We start from the raw sequence: 26,859 nt of genomic DNA, 5'->3' as shown, positions 1-26,859 counted from the left end.
TGAGAAAATGCACAGAACCACTTGAATGATTTGGGGTTTGAGAGTACCAGGTCATTACAGATGTGCTTGGGCAAATAGCACTTTTACTGCTGGACCATTTCCTCCAAAATGTTTGAGAAGAAACTTTTACTGAATGAATGTAACAAGTAAACCACATATACAATTTATTAATTGTTTGTAATAGTAATGCCGCATAAGCAGCTCTGATGTGCAGTTTCACCCACATACTCCTCAAAGCAAACAGATGCATGATGACTTCCGAGCTTGATTCACACTGTTAAGAATTTGACCTTGAAACGTCTCAGCCACAGCCCTCATCAAGATAACTGGAACACTAGATGTAATAATAATTAGTGCGGTGGCTTGCCAGTGAAGCTGAATGGATTGCGGCACAAAAGAAGGCAGACTAGAAAGAAAAGCATTAGCACTCGTTGCTAAAAGACTTCCTGATTTTATAGAGACTCAAAGACAATTATTTCATGCAGAGTGCATTTCCGCCTCATTTTGGGAAGTGCCATGTTGTAATTTAGTTTGGTTCTTAATAGGAAGTATGGCTCTAATGTGGCCATCAGATGACTCTCGAGTCCTGCCACTGATTATGTACAGCCTGCCTTCTGCATCATCAACAGCACTCTTATTTACAGTGTAATATGCTTTGCTGGAAGGCACAAGGACAGTGAATTTACTTGACTGTCTAAAAGGATGTAACCTTTCTTTTTCTTAAGCATCAGTTTAACTTAGTATGTGGAGAAACCTTTCCACTAAGAAAGGCTAAACAATAACTAATACAAATTCTATATGCAACATCAGCATTTTAAATGAATTTCTTTTCCTATTTCCCCCTGGTTTCTGAAATGTTCATTCTTACACAAAGCATTGTGAGAATTCTCGTGTTTATTTGAACTATGTCTCCATCTAAAGGATTCAAAATGTATTGTATTTTTTGCTTGCAAAGGATTTCAGGTGTCTTTATGATATTGTGTGTTAATTTAGCTGAACAGGATCATAGGGTGACCATTAGCCTGTAACACATTACTAAAAATTGTGTTTTCTTAAAAGTGCTATTTGCCAAATTACAGTAAGGTGTACAAAGGGCCAAATATTTTGAATTGTTTAATGTGTTTTTTTCAAGTAAAATTAAAAGTGGACATATTATTAATCTTTTAAAAAGACAGTATTTTTGAAGTAAATATTTTGTCCATAAATAATAAAGAGTTCGTGTAAAAAAAGTAATTTTCTTAAATTTTTATCTTAAAAGTCAAAATTTCATTCCTCAACCACACCATTTTAACAAGAAAGGCATAATCTGAAATGTTTCAAACTTTGAAACAACCTTAATAATTTTTATACCCTTGAGCTGCCTCATGCAAACTCCGTGTTACATATTTAACAGTTCTGCAATGAAAGAAGAGGGGTTTGCATGGCCTCTGTAAGAGTGCATGTCCTGCCACTGGCACACCAATGTCCCTTCTTTCACTGCGTCAGATATGCTTGAGAACACTAGAGCTACACCAGGCCATTTCTATTTTAAGCAAATGCATAATTTATCACATTGTATCACAGATAAATACTACACATTTGGAACATTTGGGCTCTATAAGAAAAACATTTACAGATAAAGCATTTTACTGAACTCTTATGAGAATTCATAGTGTATATTTACACAACATGTTGAGTCATGGAGGGAGCAGGTGGAATGGGTTTTGTGTTCAGGGAGAAGTTTCAGATACTATGCTTTTCTTTTTGATAATTTTCACCTAAAATGTTCTAAACACGGAGGAAATTATGTCAGAATATTAAGCATTAAAATGAAGCATGTTGATGCAAAATCGAAGTCCCAAGACTTCAGTCTTTAGCTTAGGTGTTTTTAAATGAGTAATGATAAAATATTTTAATCATTTTTTTTGTGTGTGTAAAAAGAAGCATGCTCACAAAAGAAAGTCCTAATAAGCTTGGATCTACATTTGGATTGAGAAGAACATGTACAGTGAATGATAAATTTTAGCATAAAAGCCTGAGTGAGAAGAATGGCCAGGAACCTCACACTACCTGGGAATGCTCATGAGCTTCCTTCAATAAGTCAGCGCTGGTTCGCTAGGCTCATCTCTGCTTTATGTAGTGTACTATGTGATTGCTAAATTAGTGCACAATGCATTTATAATATTTATAGTACCAACATTTAGTTAAATAACCTTTATGTAAGATTTATGTTGATTTTTTATTTCTCATTTAATGGCAAATTATGAAGAGCATGTTTCATAAAGATAATTCTCCATTTAAATTCATCAGTCCATTAAATATTAAAATTATGTTTCTGATGCAATCGAGAACAAATTTGTCCAGCTTCAGTGATTATTTGCACTCATAAAAATTAGGCTTGATTAATAAAATTTAAATGCTTGATTAAGTTGACATTTTCATGTTCCATTCTGATTTATTAAAATTGCCTGTCTCCAAGCATGGTGTGCTGGCGGAGGGATACCTTCCCTTCTTCTACCTAACTCTTTCAGGAGGCCTTTAGGAAAGGGGATTTTAGTGGACCTAATGGTGGTTTTGGTGAAATGCCCCATGTTAGCTTGTCGTGCTGCCTGCCTTTGTCTGTGCATAGTGCGGATGTACAGTACAATAATCAAGAAAAAATTTGTTTTGATATCTCCAAATATAACCTGAAAAGTGACATACAGTTATAGCGCTCTATGAGAATCCACTTCTAAAAGGTTTTAATCTGCTAAAGATTTTTTTTGCTCAAATTTCATCATATGCTTTAATTTTTAACCATTTGATGCTTTTTATTGATATTAACATATGCTTTTTTATCTTTGAATCACTTCCCTATACACAACAGGCTGATTGGGCACACAGGAAGTCTTACTATGACATTACCTATCACATTTGAAACTAAAAACACAGTTTTTAAAGAAAGTTTTATTATGTATTCCTGGCTGGTCTGGAATTCACTATGTACCCCAAGATGGCCTTGAACTTGAGATAGTTCTGGGATAGCAGGTATGCACTTTCATGCCCAGTGAAAACCATCTTTCTCAGTACATCTTAGAAGGCAACATTTCAAGAGAGTTGCTGACTAATGTAACATGTAAGCCACCCTTGATACTCACAATAGCTTATTCTATTATATACTAGGTAAGGTGACTAGTTGCTATGTAAAGAGAATTATGGTGTAGAATAATGAATAAATTTGTGTGTGTAGCTAACAAGTAGAAAGTTTGGAATTTAATCCCTGGATTTGCTGTTTGTTTAGCCATTGACAATAGACATGACAAATTATTTGCTGTATAATCTGTCTTTTTAAAAAAGCAATAGTAGCAGAAGACTCAATTATTTTTGAAGTGATAATGCGCAATTGTTATTTTCTTTTTCTTAAATGATTAAATATATTCAACAACAACTGATTGATAATGCCCTCACAAGTATAATTTCCATTTGGCCACTACCATACTATTCCAGTTTCATATATGGAAGGGTAGAAAAGCTTAAAGTTGTGTTACTGACAAATGTACTTCACTTAACAAATATAGGATTTTGGGGCAACTAGATCACTAGTAATATTGCTGAATCATTAGCATCTTCTATAAGCTGATAGACATATCATATATTGTCCACTTTTCCTTTTTAAATGTTGGTGTTCAAGTTCTGAGCAATTTCCTGAATCAGAGGCAATAAGTCAGAGGACATGGCTCAGTTGCTAGGGCATCACTGTGCAAGCACAAGGTACTGGCTTCAGACCCTCTGCTTCAATATGTAAAAGCTGAGTAAGGTGGTTCACACTTGTATCCCCAGTGCCAGGGAAGGAAGATGAGGAGCATAGACAAGGTGGATCCCTGATCATTGGCTCATTGACCAGCTATCACCATTGAATCAGTGAGCTTTAGTTCTGTGAGAGACCATGTCTCAAAAAATAAAGGTGGTCAACAAGACAAACAGCTCCCTTCAGAAGGGGAAAAGATCTTCACCAACCCCACATCTGACAGAGGGTTGTTCTCCAAAATATACAAAGAACTCAAGAAACTAGACATCAAACTACCAAATGAGGTACAGATCTAAACAGAATTCTCAAGAGAACAATCTCAAAAGGCAGAAAGACACTTAAGAAAATGCTCAACAGCCTTGGTCATTAGGGAAATACAAATCAAAACAACACTGAGATACCATCTTGCTCCTGTCAGAATGGCTAAGACCAAAAACACTAATGACACCGTATGCTTGAGAGGATGTGGAGAAATGGGAACACTCCTCCATTGCTGGTTGGAGTGCAAACTTGTACAGCCACTGTGGAAATCAGTATGGTTGTTTCTAGAAAATTAGGTATCAATCTACCTCAAGATCCTGCAAAACCACATTTGAGCATATACTCAAAGGAGGCACACTCACACCACAAGGGCATTTGCTTAACTATGTTCATGGCAACATTATTTATAATAGCCAGAACTTGAAAACAACCTAGATGTCACTCAACTGAAGAATGGATAAGGAAAATGTGATACATTTACACAATGGAGTACTACTCAGCAGTAAGAAACAATGACATCCTAAAATTTGCAGGCAAATGGACAGAACTAGAAAAAAACATCCTGAGTGAGGTAACCCAAAACCAGAAAGACAAATATAGTATATACTCACTTATAAGCGGATACCAGACAAAACAAAAGATACCCAGCCTACAATCCACAACCCCAGAGAAGCTAGAACCCTCTTTCAGAAACAGATGGATGCAGATGAAAGATGCAGAAATCCACAACTAACCACTGGGCCAAGCTCCTGGAATACAATCAAAGTGAGGGAGGAGCAATAATATTAACAAAGGAGTCAAAACCATGATGGGGAAACCCACAGAATCAGTTGACCTGAGCTAGTGAGAGATCACTGACTCAGGTCTGACAAATGGGGAACCTATATAAGCCTGAACTAGACTCCCTTAATATAGGTGACAATGGTGTGACTAGGACAAATAAATGAGGCCACTTGCAGTGGGTTCAAGATCTAACTCTAATAATGCACAAACTGACTTAGTGGAGCCCATTCTATATGGAGAGATAAACTTGCTCTGTCTAGACACAGGATGTGGGGGTGGAGAGGTGCCTTGGTCCTGTCTCAACGAGATGATAGGACAGACGTTAGTAGATTTCCTAGGGGAGACCTTACCCTCTCTGAGGAGCAGATGGGAAGTTGGGGAGAGTGGGGAGAGCAGGTGGAGAGGAGGGAGGGGGAACTGGAATTGGAATGTAAAAAATAAATTTATAAATTAGAAAAAATAAAGTGCTGTTTTTAAAAAAAAAAGGTGGAGAGCAAACTATGTCGGTTTGTGGCCCCTGCACACATATAAATGGTCATACACATGCACATGTACAGATAGCCATACTAACATTACATACACCATACTCAGCCCCCACACACATACCAACAAAAAGCGCCCACCCATATACATGAAATCTTCTACCAAGACCACCATGATGGAGTCATGTGTGAGCAGATGACCTCCGTCTCACCTCCTTCACCATAATATTTCTAATAGTGTTGTGTTTAGGAAAAGGACAAGGCACAGTCATCACGAAAGAATGAGAAAGGTCAATAGATCTGGTAGGTATCCTTTTGTCCATTTCTCTGGCATCTCATCCCTCAGTTAAAGAAGACAGAACTAGGGAAACAGGCCTTCTGAAGCACAGATATTTTTAAAAATCGACTTATATGAGAAAAAAAAAAACAACACTTGAATGAGACAATCTGAAGAACCATCAAAGTGGTGCATTCTTTGGGCCCACGAGAGGTTCTGAGTGGAGTTTAGGGACTTGGTATTCCAGTACCTGTCGAGGACTCCAGTCCTTTCCATAAAGGGCTGTGATTTCATAAAGCATAAATCATAAAGCAATGCTTTCAGATTTCCTCCAGTGGCCAAGACTCTTTATTTGGTGGAAACAAAGCTGGAAGAATTCACTGTCTGTTAGAACTAAGCAACCTGCCTCTTTATGGTCGCTAGAACTAGAGCAGCCAGGAAGAGTTCAGACCGGTGGGAGGGGCCAAAGTATGAGACCAACTCTATCTTTTCAGATGTCTGCCACTAACTTTAAACTCTCAAATCTCTTCCGAATCCGATAGATTTAAACCGAGAACCGTGCTTCCAGCAAGAAGATCTTTAGAAGATTGCCTTTTAAAAATAGAAATATTTCCTTTGCGTCGTTTTCTCTGTGAGAGCACATGGCACGTACAGGTAACACTCATCTCCCACCATTCTACGATTTTATCTCTCCAATTTTATCTTCAGCTGCACTTTGAGAATGGAGTAAAAGGGCAGGCTACAAACATAGGAAGTATTAAAGGTAAACACGGAGTCAGTAAGTGAAAAAAGGATAAGCTCAGCCTCTGGGCAGAAACTGAAGAGCCACAGACATCCAGGCCCCATTTCTTTCCAAGCGCAATACACACGTAGTCATTACAGGTCATCTTTTAACACTCTACTTATCACACACAAACACACCTCAGGTATTCGGACATTTGATTCAGCTGGTTGCTCATGCAACATGTCACAAACTGTTCCAGGAAAGGGACACAACTTAGCCTTTTTTTTTTTATTGTTAATGCCAGCAAGGTTTTTTTTTAATTCATAATTTTAAAATTTATTTTACATACCTTCCCTCCTCTTCTCCCATTCCCTCCCCCTACCTCCCCTCTACCCACTGCTACTCCTCCTCTGTCTCCATTCTGATGAGGTAAGGCCTCCCATGGGAATCAACAAAGCATGAATGCTGACAAGTTTTAAAGCACTTTTGTGTAAATTTATACAACTTTTGACAGGGAAAGAAAGGTAAAGCATTTGTTTATCTATCAAACATTTTTATTTTGGGACAAAGTTTTACTATGTACCCAAAGCTGGCAGAACTCACAGCACTCAACCCCATCCTCCTGAGTGCTAGAGTTACAGAATGAGTCACAATGTCTGGAATTATCAACTGTTTTTTGAGCAACTATTGCTGCTTTGTCTGGGCGATCTTCCACTGTGCTAGAATTAAATGCAACCATCACAGGGTGGTGAGAGAGACTCCTAATGAACCAATGATTACAAAGAGTGAGCTGTTGCTTTCTCTCCTTATGTTGCTTTCTAATTTGGTCTTAATGTTTCCGAGAGTAGCCACAAGCTACAATACATACTTACTAGAAGAGCTCACCTGGGAGAAGACATGTAGACACATGCATGACTAAATGCATGGAAGGCGTAGATGTGTTAGCAGGTGGACACAATGGTAGGATAAAATAAAATTCACAAAACAAAAGAAATTTCTAGCTAAGTTTTAAGTAATGCTAGGAGGACCAGGGGGATTAAGAGATACCTAGAAGCAGCAGAGAACTGAATCAGCAAATGGGGCATATGAAATGAAGATAGGACATGTGTGACTATGTTTTTATTAGGGAACTATTCCTGAGTTGTTTTAAAGGAACCACAGGCAAAGGCTGGAACTTGTTTATTTGACTCTGGTGTTAACTATTATGTTTTATTATGGTCATCAGCTGTGGGATATTATGGTCATCAGCAGTTTGGCTCAGGGAGGTACAAGTGGGCTATATTGCAAACAACCATGGGAAATGTGGTAGTTTGAATGTAATTGGCCCCCATAATCTCATAGGGAATGGTACTACTAGGAGGTGTGGCTTTGTTGGAGTGGGTATGGCCTTGTTGAAGGAAGTCTGTCACTGTGGGAGTGGGCTTTGAGGTTTCCTATGCTCAGGATACTGCCCAATGTCTCAATCAGCTTCCTGTTGCCTGCAAGATGTAGGAATCTCAGCACCATACCTGACTCCATGCCACCATACTCCCTATAATGAAGATAATGGACTGAATCTCTGAAATTCTAAGTTGAGTCCCCTCAATTAAATGTTTTCCTTATAAGAGTTGCCATTGTCATGGTGTCTCTTCACAGCAATAGAAACCCTAAGACAGGAAGTTACATTTTGAGTAGCCAAAGATGAACTGGAACCATTGAGTTTCAAATAACATGATTTAGGTCTAAAAGCAGGTGATTTGGCAGCAAATATATCAAATGAATTCATGACAGATAGGAGAAGTCAGAAGAGCTGACTCACTCATAGTTAATAGTGTGGACTGGTAGTGAGGGAAACAGTGAGAAGTTATCAATGGTTCTCTTGGAGAAAGGGCAGGTGCTGATCACTCAGCTATAAAATACAGTGTTAAGCCTTTAGAAGGTAATAAATTATATTAAAAAAATCAAAATGAATGTATTTTGATCCAAAGACCCTTTGAAGACTTTACCAGAAGGTGTTGCCCAAGTATCCACTTAAGGTTTTCTTTACATCATTGACATGGTCACAAACAACAGCCACCACCCCCAAATTTGAAGCAAATACTTTTTAAAAAATAGTGTTTAATAAGAAAAATATAGTATTTTCATAATTAAAACTATGCAGACATTAAAAACCTTATATTTGCTAGGTTTTCTAGTACTATAAAGGATGATTCTAGATATGCTCTAGATCACAAATGTGGATGACCTAACAGAGGACCTGATGTGGTACATTTTAAAATATGTAGGATGAGCAATAAAAAGTTACATAAGTAAACATATTTTAAAGAAAAGAATAGAAAATAGAGAGAGTACATAGAAATTTGGGAAAGAAAGCCATGTTGTACTTTGAATGCTCTTACTATTGCTCTCCAGAGGCCACTGACCCTTCACCTCTCCAAATTCTTTGACTCCTCAAACATCCCTTGTTAGCAGCTCCAGTCTTCTTGTTGGTTTGCTACACACAAAGTTGAGGAGGAGGCTCAAGAGCAAAGCAGCTGGCTTATGCCAAGATGTCAGTTGCCTCCAGTGCTGTCATGTCTGTGTCTTGCCTTTTGACTACAGAGCCATAGTGCATACTCTTAGACCTTTATGGCAATGAGTCAGTGTTCCAACCAGGCCACATGTCAGTACACAGGATCTATGTTCCTGTGTGGCCTGCATTGTGCATCTGCTTCACACATGGCCCTCTACTCAAGTGCACCAGCTCTGCTGAAGTCACCATCTTATTTTGGCGTGGTTTCCTCACCTATCCAAAGAAGAAGCATAATTCTTGACTTTCTGCCTTCCTTTGTTTCTTTAAAAGATGGTGTGAGGGTGGGGGATGGGGACGGGGTAGGGAGGTGTACACTCCAGGACACATGTGTAAAGGTCAAAGGACAACCTCAGGTGTTGGGCCTAACCTTCGGTCTTCTTTGAGGCAGGGTTCCTTTACTCTTCATCATGTCCAGCAGCCTTATTAGTCTGCCAGCTTCTGGAGACTCTCTCTGGAGACTCCCCGGCCCATCTCACTGTAAGGGCTTTGCCATCACAGATTCACGTACTGGTTTTTACCTAGATTCTGAGGGATCAAAGTCAGGGACTCATGGCTGCACAGTAAATGTTTTACTCCCCGAGCCATCACCTCAGCCCTTCTTCCTGCCTTCCCATCTGTGTATGGAGGCCAAGGAGTTGCACAAGCAATAACAATAACAAAACACAAAAAAACAACCATGCCAGACTAAAGAGAAGAAAAGCCTGAAGCTGTGGTTTACATGGCTCCTTCTCATGGAGAGACTTTCAAGCCATCCTTGAAGACTTTAGGGATCTACCAATACAGCACAATTGTCACAATTAGATTTTTATTTCAGGATGACATCCTTCCTCCTGGTCTTTAAACAAAAGTACTGATAAAAATTGCCAGATAATTAATTACAGGGCATTCTGACAAATTGGAATTTTATTAGAAGCTTTATTGTTACCTGGAATTCTGAGTCATTCAATCACCTATGATTTTTTGAAGACCTATTTATATATGTGTGTGCCTGTGTGAGTTTATCTTCATCATGTACATACAGGAGCCCAAAGAGACTAGAAAAGGGTGTCGGTCCTGTGGAATTGAAGTTACCAGTAGTCGTGACTGAACTACCTCTCCAGCCCAGGTTATTGGTGTTTTGATTTGATAAATGTGTCATTCATGACTCTGGGATGAATCCTTTGGACTTCAGGGCTGGAGTGTGAGGGGAATCTGCACAAGAGAAGGTTTAATCATTTTCTGAGAAAGGGAAATGATAACATGGTGATGATGGTAGAGGAGGGGGGCTGAGATGAGTGACAAACATGTTATGTTCAATTCCTGATGCAGTGATCCGCAGCCTTGTGTTACAGTATCACTCTACACTGTGAGTGATTAGCCAGCAAGATTAAGCAGTCAGTGAATACCCTGGAAGGTTGCGGGGGTGCACTTTTCTATGGCATCAGATTGCTATAACTTTCAAGCGCCTTCTGCTTGGGATTACTTTGGAAACTAAAGGTCTGATTCTTTTCATGGTCCTCCTCAGATCTTTGCAAGCTGGTAACCTCTGAAAAAGTTGAGAAAATTGTGGTTGAAATAAGTACAAAGGGAGAAAAGAGCGATCATCCATTTTTAGATGTGTTCAGAGGCTGTATGACTCAGAGCTGCTTCTGTTAAGAGCACTGAAGATGTGGGCTTTTTTGGTACCAAGAGACAAACACAGAAGACTTATGCTCTGTGTTACTTTCAGTGAATGATAAAACCCTACTGAGGTAGAATCTAACGACATCTACAAAGCGCTTCTGCCAACAGTCCTCTCCTCTCTCAGCCTGGCTTTGGCCAACCCGTTTAGTCCTTTTAGACTCAGTTGTTCAGTATTCCACAGATTCGGGTCTTCCACCAAGGGCTGCTTTCTAGACAAGAGCAGTGACTGAAAACATAACAAATGTGTATGACTGACAGGATTCAGGACAGACACCAAATGTTTCTGTGGTGACCAATCCAAATTTTCCAACAGCATTTCCTCCTTCCAAGCTTTGCTCCCTAGAAGTAAGTATTCTGGGCTTAAATGGATCAGACCCAGCAAGAAAACAAATTCAGTACTATTGTAGGAGGGAGAAGAAGAATCTAATGCTTTGTCATTGGGAGGAACGAACTGAACATTCCAGTATTTACTTGTGTTTTAACAAGGCAGACTTTTGTCTCCATTTATGTCACAGTCATACATGAGTCAGAGTGATTTCACTGATCTGCCCCACTCTTCAGTCTTTTTCATGCCATCATTGATTAGCAACAGAGATTGCTATGTGGGAGGCATATCATGACAGTGGAGATGAATGTTCTTTTAAAGTGTAATTAAAAAATCCTGCTTGAAGAATGTGTGTATGCCAAGACTTTTTTCACAACTGTGGGGGATGCCCAGCTTAAGTTACTCCTCCCATGCTCACCTGGGTGAGTAGAAAGTCACCCCGCAGGCCACAAACACTTTCTGAATTAATGGCTGCTCCTAGCCTGGAGCAGATGTCTGCAATCATTCCTTGAGAAGTCACTGAGAAGCTTAAGAGAAGGAATCTGGGGTATCTGGGGCTCTGTGGAATGGCCTGGATACCCTGAGAGACCCCGGGAAAGATGAGCCCAAGAACACACTACAAAACCAGATCAAGGCTTAGAAAATAGCAGACTTGGTTTCACTTCACATTGTGCTGTGGAGTTCATTGTTTATCTTGCATTTCAATTTCCTCATTTATAAATTAGGGACAAGAGCTGGGTCCTACCTCAAGTTGATGTGCTCTGCTTTGTTTAAGCCCATGGCAGGCCTGCCTCTTTCTGAATGGAGACTGAGGAAGAGTGGATGGGGAGGGGGGGTAGATGGGAGTAGGGAGGAGGAAACAGGAGGAGAGGAGGGAGGGAAACTGTGGTCAGGATGCAAAATAAATGAAAAACTGTTAATAAAAAATACAATAAAAATTTAAAAAGTAAAAAACATTTAGAATAATTTACTTGATATAATTATAGTAAAGAATGAAAGGAAGTGGTATCTTGAAAGGGTTAGGAGGAAAGCTCAATATATAGAAAAATGCTTAATAAATATCTGCTCCATTTCTCTGAGTTAACAGTAAGACATGAGGACGAAGTGAATGAATGTCTGTCAAGGTGTACACTTGAGGGTGGAGTTAGTGCCACTGTCTATGCTGTAATTCATGGGAGAAACTTGCCCAGGGAGAAGTGGAATGTAGCAAAATAGAGCGGGAAAAGGAAGCATGATTATGGTTAAGAATACAGGAAATGGGTGCCTTTGCGTGAGTTATTTAACTGCTTCCCTGTGGATAAAGTAGAAATAATGATACCACAGAGTGTATAGTAGACCTCTGATTCCATGATCTACTCATTTCCTTCATTTTCTGAGACCCGTCCTTTTTCTTAAGGGAGGCTCCTGCAACTATACTTATTCCACAGGAGTATTTTCCCTTAATTGCTACAGATGAAAGCATGGGAATGGGGGATTTATGAGGACTCAACCCAATCAGCTTGTTCTGCAGAAAGAAGACTCAGTAAGCAGTGCCTATAAAGTGCTTCACATGGCACTTGGGATGCAGCGAAAGCTCAGTAATTTTAAAATCCCAAATCAAGAGTATTGCCTAGTGTCAGTGCTTCAGCTGTTGACACTTTTGTCAGCAGTACCTGTAATTTGGATAGGTGGTACCAGCCCAATAGGCAGTGTGGAGGAATTTTCCTCAGCTCTTGGAGTGACAGCTCAAACCGACAAAGGGTGGCATTTCTATCTTTATAGCCCTTTCATGCCAGGGACATTTCTGAGTGAAGTATGTATTAAGAAAGCTCCTCTGGGAAAGCCCAACAATTCCAGTACTGCAAATTTTCACATCATGGTCCCACACTAGGGGACTCAGACCCAGCATTCCTTATTTTTTACAATTCTGGCTGGGAAATAGCAAAGGAAGAATGCCATTTCTAACACACCTCATCCTATGGGCTCCCTCAGGGGCTGCAGATGCACCCCTAGTAATAGCTGTCGGCTCACCCCAGCCCTTAAAAGGCTGTGCTCATTACATGTGTCTCTATGTACTGGGCAAGTATCAGGACTTCTTTTTCTGTTTAAACTAGAAGCACTAGTTGAAAAAGAGGGAAGGGCTTAGTCCTTGAGCTCTTCGGACTGAGAGGCTTAATAAATAATAAAGAGACAAGGAAGCCCTTTTCTGTTGAGTATTAATCTCAACTATCAGTCAATACATTGAAGACAGAATTTTCACTCATCTATATACTTAATGTTATGAAATTATTCCTAACTTTTGTCTCTTTTCCATGTAGATCTAAAACTAATTTTGATTTGTTTTCTTTTAGACTTCATTCTAATTAAATTTTCTAAGATTTCAACCCTTCATGTCAGAAACAGCCCCCACTTTTCTCCCTCTCCCCACCCTCTCTTCAGGAAGTTTCCTGGTTTGAGGTCAGTCAACAGTGTAATTAATTCACCCCAGAGGACCTGTGTACTTTTTATATAAGTCGAAAGCTTTGACAAGGTTTGTAGAGATTCAAATACACATGCACATCCACACAATACACTCAAATGCACACCCACACTCGTGTGCATGCACCAGTACACAAACACACATACACTCACATGCAAACAAACACACATGCACACACACAAACACACTCTCATGTGCACACACATACATACACAAAATCTGTAACCAACAAGGTATCATCAAGGTCTTCTTTCAAAAGGAAAAAGCAGTTAAAACAGCTGGATATGCTAGAAACCACATAATTAGACAAACTGAATTTAAGAGTTATGTAAGGTCTCAACTGAGCCAGTGAATGAGAAGTTGAAAGAAATGTTGTGATTGCTCCTCCAGTCCCTGGGAAGAACAGAATATGTGGATATGTGTGCTTTGGGCAAATAAAAGGCAATTACTGGCCGTTATGGAGTGTAGTTGACATTTCAAATGGGTTAAGCTGTTGAATGTCTTAAGAGAGGCTGAGCTGGGGAATAAAATGTTGACCAGGGCTAAAAGGGAGAAACTTTAAAAATAGATGTGCTTGAAAGGAAGATCTAGAAAGTTCTGTTTTAGTGTTGTATTTTGTAAAAGACAAAAGGCAGTTTAAAAAGTATATTATGCGTAATACTCAGAAACCTGTGATAGAGTTCACAATTTAGAGGTGAAGAAATTGAGATGTGAGAAGGTTGGGGGGGTACAAGAGAAGGTAGGGGGAGTGAATATAATCAAGATACATCTTAGACATGCATGAAAATGTTATAATGAAACCCATTGTGATATATAATGAGTATATAGCAATAAAAACTTCAAGAATAAAACAGTATATTATGCAATTTTAAATTATATGTTATATAATTGTTCAACAGACTTATAAAAATTTCAGAGAATTTAAGCACCCAAGATAAGTCATATACCACAAATTTCTTTCTAACAGTGGACTTGCCACACAAGGCAGGTATGTTCTAGAAAAAATAATGAAGTTTACAGTTTAAGAAATTTTTTACTAAGAATTCTCAAACCAAGGCCTAAATCTTCAAGATAAATCCCATAGGACTTAGAAATTAAAGCTAAATTACTACTTTTCTTATTTGCAAATAATCTTGTTTGCAAATATGCCTCAAGATAGTTGAATAAAAAGTAGATATTCTCTTTTAACCATCTCCCTGAGATAAACAGACAAAAAAGTAATTGTCTTAGACAGCCCTATTTTCTTAAAGAAAAAAAATCCTGGATATTAGTTCCCAAGACATCAATTCTTATAGCATTTTGGGCCTCTCTCTTAGCATGCAATTTAAATACATATCCTTAGCAATAAAAATAACTTCTTGTCTATTGATATTGCTTAACCATTAAAACCTCTATCAGCAGTCTTGTAATTGGCTTGATAGGGTTTATAAAATAAAGTGTTTGGGGCCTGGGGAGATGGCTCCAGTGATAAGAACATTTGCTCTGCAAGTGTGGGGATCTGTCTCTTAATCCCCAACACCCACAAAATGTCAGGGCATGTTTGTATATGTCTAGAACCTCAGGACTGGGAGTATGGAGATGGGTGGACACTAAGGGCTCCCTCTCTTCAAGAACCCCTAGCTGAAATGGTGAGCTTCAGATGTCTCAAGGCAATAGGTAAGAGCAATAGAGCAAGACATCTGGCATTCATTCTCCTCTGGCACACAGATATACAGGCACAGGTTATACACCTACACAGTCAGCAAGTATGCAACACACAAAGACTTGGAATACTTCTAATCTGTAAAGTATATGCTAAAAAGTCACAAATATAAAGGTCAACAGAAAATTTGTTTCTTCAACCTTAGTCTAATCTAGTAAGAAACACATTAGAAAGTCAACACCACTGTCATGAACTTGGTGGCTGTATTTTAGTATCTATCATTTATTCTAAAGACAAGGAAAATTACTTTTGAAGAAATATAATTTGCTTATGTTGACATTTGAAATACATATTTGTTTTAAAGGAACTATTTTTTGTTGGTTTGTTTGTTTTTCCATAGGTAAGACAGTGAGTTCACTTGATAATCATTATTGCAATGAAGTATAGTATTTTGGACTGATATTCAAATAATTCCATTATGTGTCATAAACATACATAGTAATGGCAAATATCCCTGATTAAGATGCTGTATCAAGAATAAGTAAAACATTCCTGTTGTAAATAAAATGGAGTCTATAAAACACTCAAAACTTTGATAATAGAGTGGCATATCACAGTATATTCTCATCTGCTTTAAGAGTCTTTTTAACATTTGCCCATCAGGGAACACAATTACAAATGTTGAACTTGGAGAAGATATACCCCTTCAGTCACATGCTGGTGTGTGTGCTAGGACTACAGTGACTGAAAAAGCACACGAGGAGCAGACCTGACCCCCTGGCAAAGCTCAAGGCTCTTGTCAGCTGAGCTCTATCTCCTTGTCTCACACATTCTGTGAACTTTCATAAACATCAAGGGAGAGTACAGATTTAGCTCAACATTCCCTGGATTAAATGAGAGGTCTTCATCTTTGAGGCAGTATAATAATCTACCTGACTCATAAACACATACTTGTTGTTAGTGAAGAGTCACTAAATTGAGGGACTTTAATACACTTTCCAGACTAATAACCAAAAAACTCTTTCTTCAACGATGGTTTATCCAGATAATTGTCCTAAGTAGAATACATTAACTTGGTCTGATCATTAACAAGATTATGACATTATCTCTTAGTTCACCATTCATGAAGAAATAAGACAACCAGGAAACTGAAAGAAATGAAGGTTTGGATTAATAGCTATTAATGATTTTAAATCATAGATCAGTTTGTATACTTTCCACTTTAGTTTCTACCAAGCTGAATCATCCCAAAAATAGGCAGATATTTCATCTTGTGCTAAGAGCAAAGAGTTGTTAGGTTTGAGCTTACAAAACCTTCCTCCAAACTTGAATATTTATAGACAGAGTTTGTGGTTTATAAACTGAACTCAGTGTCATCTCATCAGAGGCAGGTGAAGCATGACAAAAACACACTAAGAATGTAGAGACTTACCGTATCTCGTTGCCTGGTATCTTTCCCCGATATTATGAGGAAGTAGTTCCAGGTCAGGAGTAACAATAGCAAAAGTGGTATCATATAGAGCTCAAAGTTCCAGACAACAAAGAGGAAGAGCTGGAGGAGAGAAAAAAGAGAAAAAAAAAAACCAGAGTCAATTCTGACTTTCCTTAGTGTACTGTCACCCCCACACCCCCACTGGTACATGCTCCAGAGCAGGAAGATTCTTCTGGAAAACAAAGCCTGAAAAACTTGGTAGGCATTTTGCTAAAAGCACAACTCACCCCTAGTAATTTATCCCAGCACTTGGGAGGCAGAGACAGAGGCAGACGGATCTCTGTGAGTTCAAGGACAGCCTGGTCTACAGAGGGGATTCCAGGACAGCCTCCAAAACAATACAGAAAAATCCTATATTGAACCCCCCCCCAAAAAAAAAGAAAGAAAGAAAGAAAAAGAAAAGAAAGAAATTCATTGCTATGGTTTTTGTTTTGTTTAATTTCTGTGCAGGAAAACTTGATGACATTATAATGTTGAAGGCAATTTTAATTTTCTTCCTGGAGTGAAATTACAGTTATATTAGGTGAAATAAGGTTTTGGGTTTGTTGTTGTTGTTGTTGTTGTTGTTGCAGTTTTGTTTATTCTTTCAGTTAAAAGAACTTCACTGAGAATGGATAAAGAAAATGTGATACATTTACACAATGGAGTACTACTCAGCAGTAAGAAACAATGACATCCTAAAATATGCAGGCAAATGGACAGAACTAGAAAAAAACATCCTGAGTGAGGTAACCTCAAACCAGAAAGACAAATATAGTATATACTCACTCATAAGCGGATACCAGACAAAACAAAAGATACCCAGCCTACAATCCACAACCCCAGAGAAGCTAGAACTCTCTTTCAGAAACAGATGGAAGCAGATGCAAGATGCAGAAATCCACAACTAACCACTGGGCCAAGCTCCTGGAATACAATCAAAGTGAGGGAGGAGCAATAATATGAACAAAAGAGTCAAGATCATGATGGGGAAAACCACAGAATCAGTTGACCTGAGCTAGTGAGAGATCACTGACTCAGGTCTGACAAATGGGGAACCTACATAAGCCTGAACTAGACTCCCTTAATATAGGTGACGATGGTGTGACTGGGACAATATATGAGGCCATTGGCAGTGGGTCCAAGATCTAACTCTAATGCACAAACTGACTTAGTGGAGCCCATTCTTTATGGAGAGACACCTTACTCTGCCTAGACACAGGGGTATGGGGGTAGAGGTACCTTGGTCCTGCCTCAACTAGATGATGGGACAGACTACTGACTTCCTAGGGGAGGCCTTACCCTCTCTGAGGAGCAGATGGGAGGAGGTGAACAGGTGGAGAAGAGGAAGGGGGAACTAGGATTAGAATGTAAAACATAAATGAATAAAAACAAAAAGTAGCCCACCCCCCCAATAAAAAGAGCTTCACAGTATTGTCAGAATAGCTTGGTCTTCTGTCTGTCTTAATAACAAAGAATGAATCCTCGTTTAGCATCAGGGACATTCTGGTCCCAAATGTTACTTGGATAATATAATAGAACAAGCATAATAGGCAGATGAAAACACCATGTCTGTACCACAGAACCTCAAAGATCGCACATTATGAAGAAAACAAAACAACAACAACAACAAAAAATGCTGCTTCCAACAAGTGTTAGAAGAAATTGGCTTACCATTCAGTATTACACAGAGAGCCAGATGTTTGCAAATGAACACAAAGAACAATTTTGTCAAAGGAAATTTTAACATGCTCATTTGTATTGGTTTTAGCACCACTTATTTGAATAAACTATTTTTAATTGTAAGACAAATGTCAGAGTAAGAACTGGGGATGACCGAGGGAGCCGATTTATGCATATTTACTTGGAAAAACAACAGGATTTGAGACCTACATTGTGACTCTCTCACCTCTTCACCAGGTGTACTCCCAGGTAGATCATCTAAGTTCTCTGGCTCTGTGACTCCTGCTATTAGACTATGGTCACCTTAAATAAGTTGGGACTAAGAGCAGAATTCCTACCTGACCTCAGTGTCAAGGAGCTGTGTAACCTTTCTAAAACTTCTATATAATGCATTTTAATTTCTTCCTCTATAAAATGGGGACAATGAGTTTCAAAAACTGCGTAATTAACACAGTGCTCGGGCTGTGGTCCATGCAAGTGATGCTCTTAAAGTGTACTAATTATTGATTGGAAATCACAACATTGCCTGCCTAGTAAGCTTTGGTCGAACAGTAGCACAAGTGGGAAGCTCAGAGTAACGTACATCTTGCATTTTGTAGACCAGGAGAGTTAGTCGTGAGGACACTAATGTGTAAGCAGAAGCTAGGACAAATCTCAGCAAGGAAAGGGGAGATGGGTGTGAACTGCCACCCCTAGTTGTTGAGTATTGGCTACTGTCAGCTGCTGGGAGAGGGAGAGCCAGTTTGCTCTAAGAGTGCAGCTTCTGGTAAGTCAGACCCTGTCCAGTGAAAGACCACACTTTGGGAAGCAGAAATGAGTCTTACAAGTTTTTTCTTTTTTCAGAATAAGAAGTTGGGTGAGTGGGCAGACGTATCTAGGAAGAGCTTCGGAGGGAGGGTAAATATGATCAAAACATACTGTGTGATAACCTCAGAAAACTGTCAACAATTTAAATATTTTGAGAAATGTGTTTTTACTAGGTTTCTGATATTCATAACTGAAATGGACACCAGTATACATATATAATTATTTAGTACTACATGGCAACAATAATTTCAGCTTCCAGAGTAAGAACCATTTCAAATACCTCAATCTATGAAATGGGTGATTTTTTTTATTTCCAATAGAAATGTAGGAAGATTTCTAGAAAACAATGTCCCATTTAACTTTTGAAATTTATATGATGTGTACAAAGATTATATGATGTGTAACTGATATTTCGGATTATTAAATGTGCTTTTGTAAACATAACTCTTCTTTCAGGAAGTATTAAATTGATTAAATTGACAGGCAACAACTACATGTAAAGGGGAAATTACTTTTGAATAGAGCCCATTAAATATTGATACAATTATTATACCATTCAGGTAATCACTAGGATGCAAGCCCCTGGAGAACAGACACCTTCTTTTTGTTCACTGCTTTACATCTGGAGCTTAGAAAATGACTGGGGCAGAGTAAGTATTTAGAGTAAATGGACCCAAGGCCCTGGCAAATTATTCAGCAGTTTAACTATTTGTATTAATAAAGGTGCTATAGAACCACTGCCAGAAACTAGCTGACTTGAGAAAAATACAGCCAGAATTATGAAGTGAGATGCTTCTAGAATTTTCTCTGCTTGGTTAATATGCCTTTTAGCACTTTTCCCAGAGAGGACCCCCCCCCACTCGCCTGTTCTGCTGTCCTGTTGTGCTGCCATGGGAACCCATTCTTTCCCTTTGGCCTTTCTCATATGTCTGCATGCTCAGAGAGCATTGAAGAACAAGGCAGTGGTGGCACATGCCTTTAGCCCCAGAACTCAGAGAGCATTCACTCCCTTCAGTGGGTTCTGCTAGCATGGATGGGATTCAGATGATTTCATTGCTAAATATGATATGGTGGGATAATGTCACCCTGCTGTGAAGGGATATTCTGCTTTGACATGTCTGATCATTGATGTTAGACTGACTGCATTGCTGATTGCATCTTTCATCACCATGGTAGTCTTTCAAAGTTGCCAGTAGCTTCAAGCATTGCTAATAAGATGAACTTTGAGTATATATTCAACTGTAAATATCATTCTCCTCTCACAACCTTAGCTCATCAGTTGCTCTCCTGAAATGTAGCACTCCAAACTAACACAACATTTCTCGTGCATTTATATGGAATTCAAAGTGCCCCATGTACACAGTTAACAGAGCATGGATCAGGGGAAGACAGGGAAAAGAGAAATCAAGGAAGAAATTATATTTGCTTTAGAGATGCTTGAAATGGATGGATCAGCTTCTTTCTTACTGTCTGTGCATTAGGAAGCTGCTCCTGGTGGAAGTGAGCAAGCAGCTCCTACATTTTAAAAGAAAGCATATTGAAAAGAAAGAAAATAGTAGAATTTTGGATGAACTCCAGATGAAAAATGTTAAGTTTATCTTTTTCAATATTCAAATAACATAAAATCTCAAAAAATATTGAACATAGCCCAACAATAAAAAGTTTTAAAACTTTGACCAAGTGTTCAGAAGTAGGGACAAAAGCTTTCCTGACTCAGGTTGCTAAGAATCAATGAGAAAACATCAGGCACTAGAGTATCACCTGTGATCCTGGTTTTTGCTAGTCTGTGAAGGATACCTTGAAGAAAGGGCCTAGAGTAGAAGAACCCTTTTTAGCTCATTCTCTCTATATTAGATCTCCCTCCATCCTCCCTGGGACCCCTGCACAGACTGAGCCACTGTTCCTTCCTATGAAAGTCTGAGATTATACAAAAGGCCAGGCTTTCGGTGTCCCAGCAGGTAGTAGGAAAAATCTTTGCTTCTGGGAAAACTCAAAGCCAACTAATCCTGGCTATGTCCTTGGTCATGACTACACTTCTTCATAGGTTTGGGAGTGTGCAAAAGCAATGCAGTAATTAGATAAAAGAAGAAATTAAGGAATAAAAATACATCCCCAACACACACACACACACACACACACACACACACACACACACACACACACACACGGACGCACGCATGCACGCATGCACATATACACACACACTAACTACAAATATAAGCCATAAGGTGTTGGATGTGTTCTGATCTCACTCTAAAACTGCCTTTTCCTGCATGGAACACAGAAAGAGGACCAAAGAATCCTAGAATGTTTCAATATTAATTGCATCAGGCTAAAAGGGATTTATGCAGTATTCAATTTTATTCAATTCCATCACCTTGGAATACTTTCCCTATTCTCTTCCTTCATCACCGAGTCTGTAGCTTTTCCTCTCATGCCCAGATCTTAGTTCCTGCTTTTTAATTTGGTCTTTTGGCATTTCACCATCATAGAATTCATGTCTCCATTTACATACAGAAAAACAACTCTACATTAGCTATCCCTTCTCATTTGAGACTGAACATGCTTCAAATATTTGATTTTCTTTGTAAACTTTAAGATAGATGTTGTGATTTATAACTAGAATTCCACAGTAGAGTCTTAATGAGATGCTAGTCAAAGTGGTAACAGCACTTTTGATCTCCACCAGTAGAAAGAACACTAAATCCCAGCACGGTGGGTCATGGCTACAATTTTAGTACATGGAAGGTTGAGGCAGGTGGGTTAGGAGTTGAAGGTCATTCTCAAGTTACATAGCAAGTTGGAGGCTAGCCTGGATTACATGAGAACCTACCTCAAAAAGTTAACAAACTAACAAACTGAGAATTCTGTGTATTATGCTGTATGTTAGAAGGATGCCAGAATCTCTCTTCTAACTGGTCTTGTATGGTCAGCTATGATTACCATATTCCTTGAGGAGCTGTTGTAGTGAGATGAAATGGAAAGGACATTAATGTTCACATCAGACTAAAGAGCACTCAAGATCCCTAGTCTCCAGTGCTATGGCCTTGGACAGCTTTGGATTTCTTTAAGTTTTCTCATCTGAAAAGTAGAAATTTACTTTGCAGATTTGAAATAGAAATAGTCTAATACTTGGCACCTAAAGGTGTTCAGCAAGCAGAACATATCAACTCTTATTACACATCAAGTTTTGGTCCTTCTTGAAGCTTGCCATATTTCCTATGCTACCCAGTGTTAACTATGGCTTCAAGAGTAAGAGCTATGAAGAAGCCATGGCAGTGTCATTATGAGTAACATTTTTAGTGCTTTTACGTTTAATTTGTGCTGATCGTGTGCAGCAATGTCCTTAATTTGTCCTATCTCCTTGTACCTATGACTTCTGTAATACTCTTTCACACCAAGACATGAACGTAACATATGATTTCTTATGGTTCATAACAGAGTATCAAAATAGAAGCCTAAAAAATCACATGGCATCATCACCTTCATCACCTCAACTGAAAGTCAGACCGAAGAGCTAACTGAAGATGCATCAGTGTGTGCACAGCCACGTACAGAAGAAATGTCCAACTGTGCATGATCCATGTGCTGACCTCAAAATGTTGCCTGATGACTTGTAGTTGCTTTGAGTTTGGAATTCTGGCACCATGTGTGAACAGCTAAAGCAAACTGATATGTAAGTCATCCCTCTCTGAGGAGACAATGTATTATGGGCAAAATGTGACATTCAACAGACATCCAAAGAAGGGGCTTTAATTCCATTTTTGACATTTTGCATTATAGGATCTTGAACAAGTCAGTTACTGTCTCTCAGTTTATATTGGCCTATTTCATAAGATAGCTATGGGGAGCAAATGAGGCAATATATGTGTGATGGTTGACCTTGATTGTCACCTGACATGACTCAGAGCACCTAGAAGCACAGGATGTGACTGTGAGCGAATTTGAGAGGTTTGTATGAGGTAGGAAGACTCACTCTGAATGTGGAAGACACTCTCCTATGGGCTGGGGCCCTGTATTAAATCAAAAGGAGAAAGTGCATGGAGCATCAGCATTCATCTCTCTCTGCATCTGGACTGCAGACACAGTGTTACCACTGCTGCCAGGCATTCCCCATTACAAATGACAAACCTGTCCCTTTAAACTGTAAGTTGAAACAAACTCTTCCCTATCTTGTCTAAAAAAGAAAGTCACTACAGTGTGTAATGGAGCCTTATGACTAAACGCTATATGAAGGCAAGTGCTATCCACTGATTCTGCTTGGCGCTTATCCTAAATTATGCCTGAGAATCAAAATAAATAAGGAAAACCCACCCTCACCAATGTAGACAGGCATTAGTCACTACATTAAGGACGTTAATTTTTAAAAAGGAACTTGATCTCTATTCTCTGTCTCTCTGTCTCTTGTGTATTACATGGACAACATAAACAAATCCCGTTAGTGGCCATGATAACTGCTAAGGGGTGATTGGTTGAGTGGTTGGAGAAGATGGGTAGTGTTCCTTGGAGGTCGTGTATGTTGTGTGGGAGGTGTTTATTGAGGGAATCTGTATTATACAGAGATATTGCAGTTAAAATTTTTACTAGTAATTTCAACAAGAAAAATCTAGACACTTGATTTTTTTTATAGTAAATCACATAGCATACATTGCCCATTCTGTGAATTAGAGAGTAAAAACAAATAGGTTTTAAATACTTGTGGTGTGTGTGTGTGTGTGTGTGTGTGTGTGTGTGTGTGTGTGTGTGTGTACATGAATGTGTGGAGGTTAAAGGACAGCTTGGGGAAAATGGGAAATGGTTCCCTCCTACCATGAGGTTTTTGGGGATGGGAATTGGGACATCAGGCTTGGCAGCAAGTTCCTTTACCTGATTAGCTATATTGCTAGCCTAAAAGTTTTAACACTTTTTTAACAACCTAATGCCACTTTTACAAAGGAGACCTTGGTTTGCAGAGTTTTATGAATATCAAATTATGTCTTTGATGTATTTTCATTTGTAAATTCAAGTATCATTTATCAAAATCCTTGTTTCCAGACTACAGTATTAGCATGACCATCTCTAGGGGTGATTTGAGACAGATTTTGGAAGCATTCTAAACCTTAATCATAAATATTCAGAATGGATTTTTAATTTACAAAAAGAAAAATAACATAATTTGTCCTAACAGGTAGGTTGTATGATGTTGTGTGGAATGAACCCTAGGAGAGATGCCATAAGATGCCAGGAGTTGAAGGTTGCAAAGACTACACTTCAGAAAGACCCTTTTACGAAAGCAGAAACCAAGGCTCAGGCCTTTGAGGCCTGACAAAAGGCACTGACTCCCAATCCATCACTTTTCCCATAAAGCCTACGGACTGAGGGGTGGAGTCCTGTGGCAAGGCTGGGGCTTTGAAGACATGAGTCATTCAGTGTGGAGACTTGCTATGTACCACTCCTTCTTCCTGCTTTGTTCTGGGATCACTCTTTTTTGAATCAGCATGAAGAAAGAGAATGGCAGCTCTTAGGCGTTGTGGCAAAGGTTTGGTAAGGCAAACAGGTCAAAAATTAATGGTGGGAATGAGGTTTCTGAGGTGTGTTTCACTCTCTTCTTTCTTCCCTCTCTCCTATGGCTTTTAATAATCAAACGTTGGCTGTTCACAATGTTTCTATTAAATGGGTTTTCGTCTATCCAAAATGTTTAGAGGAGGTTAGCAAGGTGGCTGCAATGGCAAAGAATGGAAACTGAATGAGCCAATTACATTTTTACAGACAAAAAGACCCAGTTTTCCACATGAAGATTAAACAAACAAAAAAGTCTGTCCTACTGAAATCCCAGTTAAAGGCAGGTTAAAGCGTCACCCTTATTAAACAAGGCAAATTATATCAAGTCAAGTGAATGATGCAGAATATTAAGATTTTATAGCAACACTATTTCTACAGAAGGCTTGATTTGCCTGACTTTTATTTCTTTGAGCATGAGAGTCTAAGAGTCCCAGGCAGGACCAAGCCATTCACACCATGCTCTCGATTGATTCCTGCATTGAAGTGCAGTGGGAGACGTGTGCATTCAGTGACCACTCGGTGCCACACACGGCAGCACCCCTGGGGAGCCTACTTCAAAAAATCATTTAAGTTGGAATATTGAATATCCTATTCTTTTGCAAGCTACAGTATATTTTAAAAAGAAATCTCATCCAAAATGATTAACACTTCCTACTGTTCGGGAAGAAAGCCTGCCCTTTCAGACTAACAGCTGTGGATCATTAGCTCTCTAGTGATGAGATGTGTTTGATGAGTATTTTTCTTTCTAATTAAGAGATGAGATCCTTTATCTGACTATCTCTTCAGAAAAAGTGAGGAAAATAATTCTGCCTATATGGAAAGGCCATCTCCTACAAAACAATTAATTATTTCAGGTTCCTTCTAGAAAATCCTTTTCCTCCCCAATTTCAATTCCTTTCCCCCCGAACTTAACACACATTTCCACTCTAGCCTTTACAGTATTAACCCATTTTTACCCAATCTTCATCTTATAATGTTTTCTGGTTTGTCTCATCACTCAAAAATGTTCATTTCCAGTAAAACAGAGGGCAGAAATATGAACAAAATGCCTATATGATTATGAGGATTAACATGGAACAATTGTTTTGGTTTTAACAGGAACATTTGGCACGAGAATATTCCCTAAAGTGAGAGGGGCCTCAGAAAAGATGAATACTAGTATTTTTGAGGCAATGATAAAAGAGCCTCAATTTTCTTAGCCATGCATTTAAATAGACTTTAAAACTGATAATGATAATAAGCCATTAAAAGGAAGTCTTCATGTCTACCAGCAGAACTGTACTTTAACATGGAAGCTGCAGAGTGGATACAAGGTGGGTTCTAAAATACTTTGCTTTTCCTCTTGAAATGATTTTCAACAGATGTGCAAGGGGTAGAATTCCCAGTTTAGAAGCTCTCCTGAAAGTGTACAAGAAGCTGGAAAGTGGCACCATTTATGAGCTGGCCCATCAGTTGCCTCCTTCAGCTCTTGCAATAAGAAAAGAGGAAAGGAAGGAAGGAGATCTGACTTTCAAAACTTTGGTCTCTGGATAATGCTTTCTTTGGCTAGGGCATCTTTAGAAACATGTAGGTCGATTTTGGTTGTCAATGAGTAGTGTAGGAAAGGGAAATAGTATAATGGGTGAGGCAATCCTGTGGATCACTGGGAAAATGGTAGGAAATTCCCACCCATTGAAGAATCTTCCTGCCCCAAATCCCAAAATGCTGATAGCATTCCCTATAGAGAAACATTGACAGTTATTGTATGGACATGTATATAGTCTCTCTCTCTCTCTCTCTCTCTCTCTCTCTCTCTCTCTCTCTCTCTCTCTCTCTCTCTTCTGTGTGTCTGTGTGTGTGTGTGTGTGTGTTTCACTCTGGGACTCATAGTTAATGATGGTTTCAAGCTATGTGAAGTAATGAACACCATTTCACTGTTTTTACTTTTTATTTGTGGTGACCATGTGTAGTAACGTCTTCGTACTGGTTTAGTTCCAAGATGATGGCATGACTTATGACTTCAGATTGAAGGATTGAGAATAAGTCTTAGTGGAGAAAAATTGTGCCCATTCATCCGCATCTGCACAATATGTTTTCTTTACCTGCAGTGTTTCGTTATTAAAATGCTCAGAGAAGAATCAGAGTGAATCCCCAAGGCTAATTTGCTGTCTTTTGAGTTAAGTCCAGCCCTATCCCTTCACCATAGTCTTCTATTACTTTTCCTTCTAAGAAAAGGGCAGTTTTGTCTTAAGTGGCCAGACTGAGACATACTTGTCTAAGGTCTGTATTTCCTGTCAGCTCCATTAGAGCTTCCTGCATGGCCTCCATTTATCAAGGCAGACAACATAGGCAAAGGGAGTCTGGTATAACTGTAGCCTTTCTGCAGTGGCCTGAAGGCATGAGGCACTGCCCTTTTGAAGAGAAGCTTTGTTTTAGTTGGGTAATTC

At 39.0% G+C, this 26,859-nt stretch overlaps 1 protein-coding gene and 1 long non-coding RNA gene across 7 annotated transcripts in view; one reads left to right on the top strand and one right to left on the bottom strand.

Moving 5' to 3' along the window:
• The window catches only part of Mctp1 (multiple C2 and transmembrane domain containing 1), a 551,176-nt gene that overhangs the window by 74,425 nt on the left and 449,892 nt on the right, over positions 1-26,859 (bottom strand). For all 5 annotated transcript variants that reach the window (XM_035440464.1, XM_027401826.2, XM_027401829.2 and 2 more), the window contains one exon: positions 16,364-16,483. In XM_035440464.1, the coding sequence (XP_035296355.1) occupies positions 16,364-16,483 (120 nt within the window). The remainder of the gene's footprint in view (positions 1-16,363; positions 16,484-26,859) is intronic.
• The window catches only part of LOC103159685, a 53,778-nt gene continuing 51,225 nt past the window's right edge, over positions 24,307-26,859 (top strand). For both annotated transcript variants that reach the window (XR_004768501.1, XR_004768499.1), the window contains exon 1: positions 24,307-24,415. This is a non-coding gene — a long non-coding RNA (uncharacterized LOC103159685). The remainder of the gene's footprint in view (positions 24,416-26,859) is intronic.

The sequence above is a fragment of the Cricetulus griseus genome, chromosome 2 (assembly GCF_003668045.3).
Source record: "Cricetulus griseus strain 17A/GY chromosome 2, alternate assembly CriGri-PICRH-1.0, whole genome shotgun sequence".
Taxonomy (NCBI): domain Eukaryota; kingdom Metazoa; phylum Chordata; class Mammalia; order Rodentia; family Cricetidae; genus Cricetulus; species Cricetulus griseus.
The sequence above is the reverse complement of the archived record's forward strand: the minus strand, read 5'-3'. Positions and strand labels throughout refer to the sequence as shown.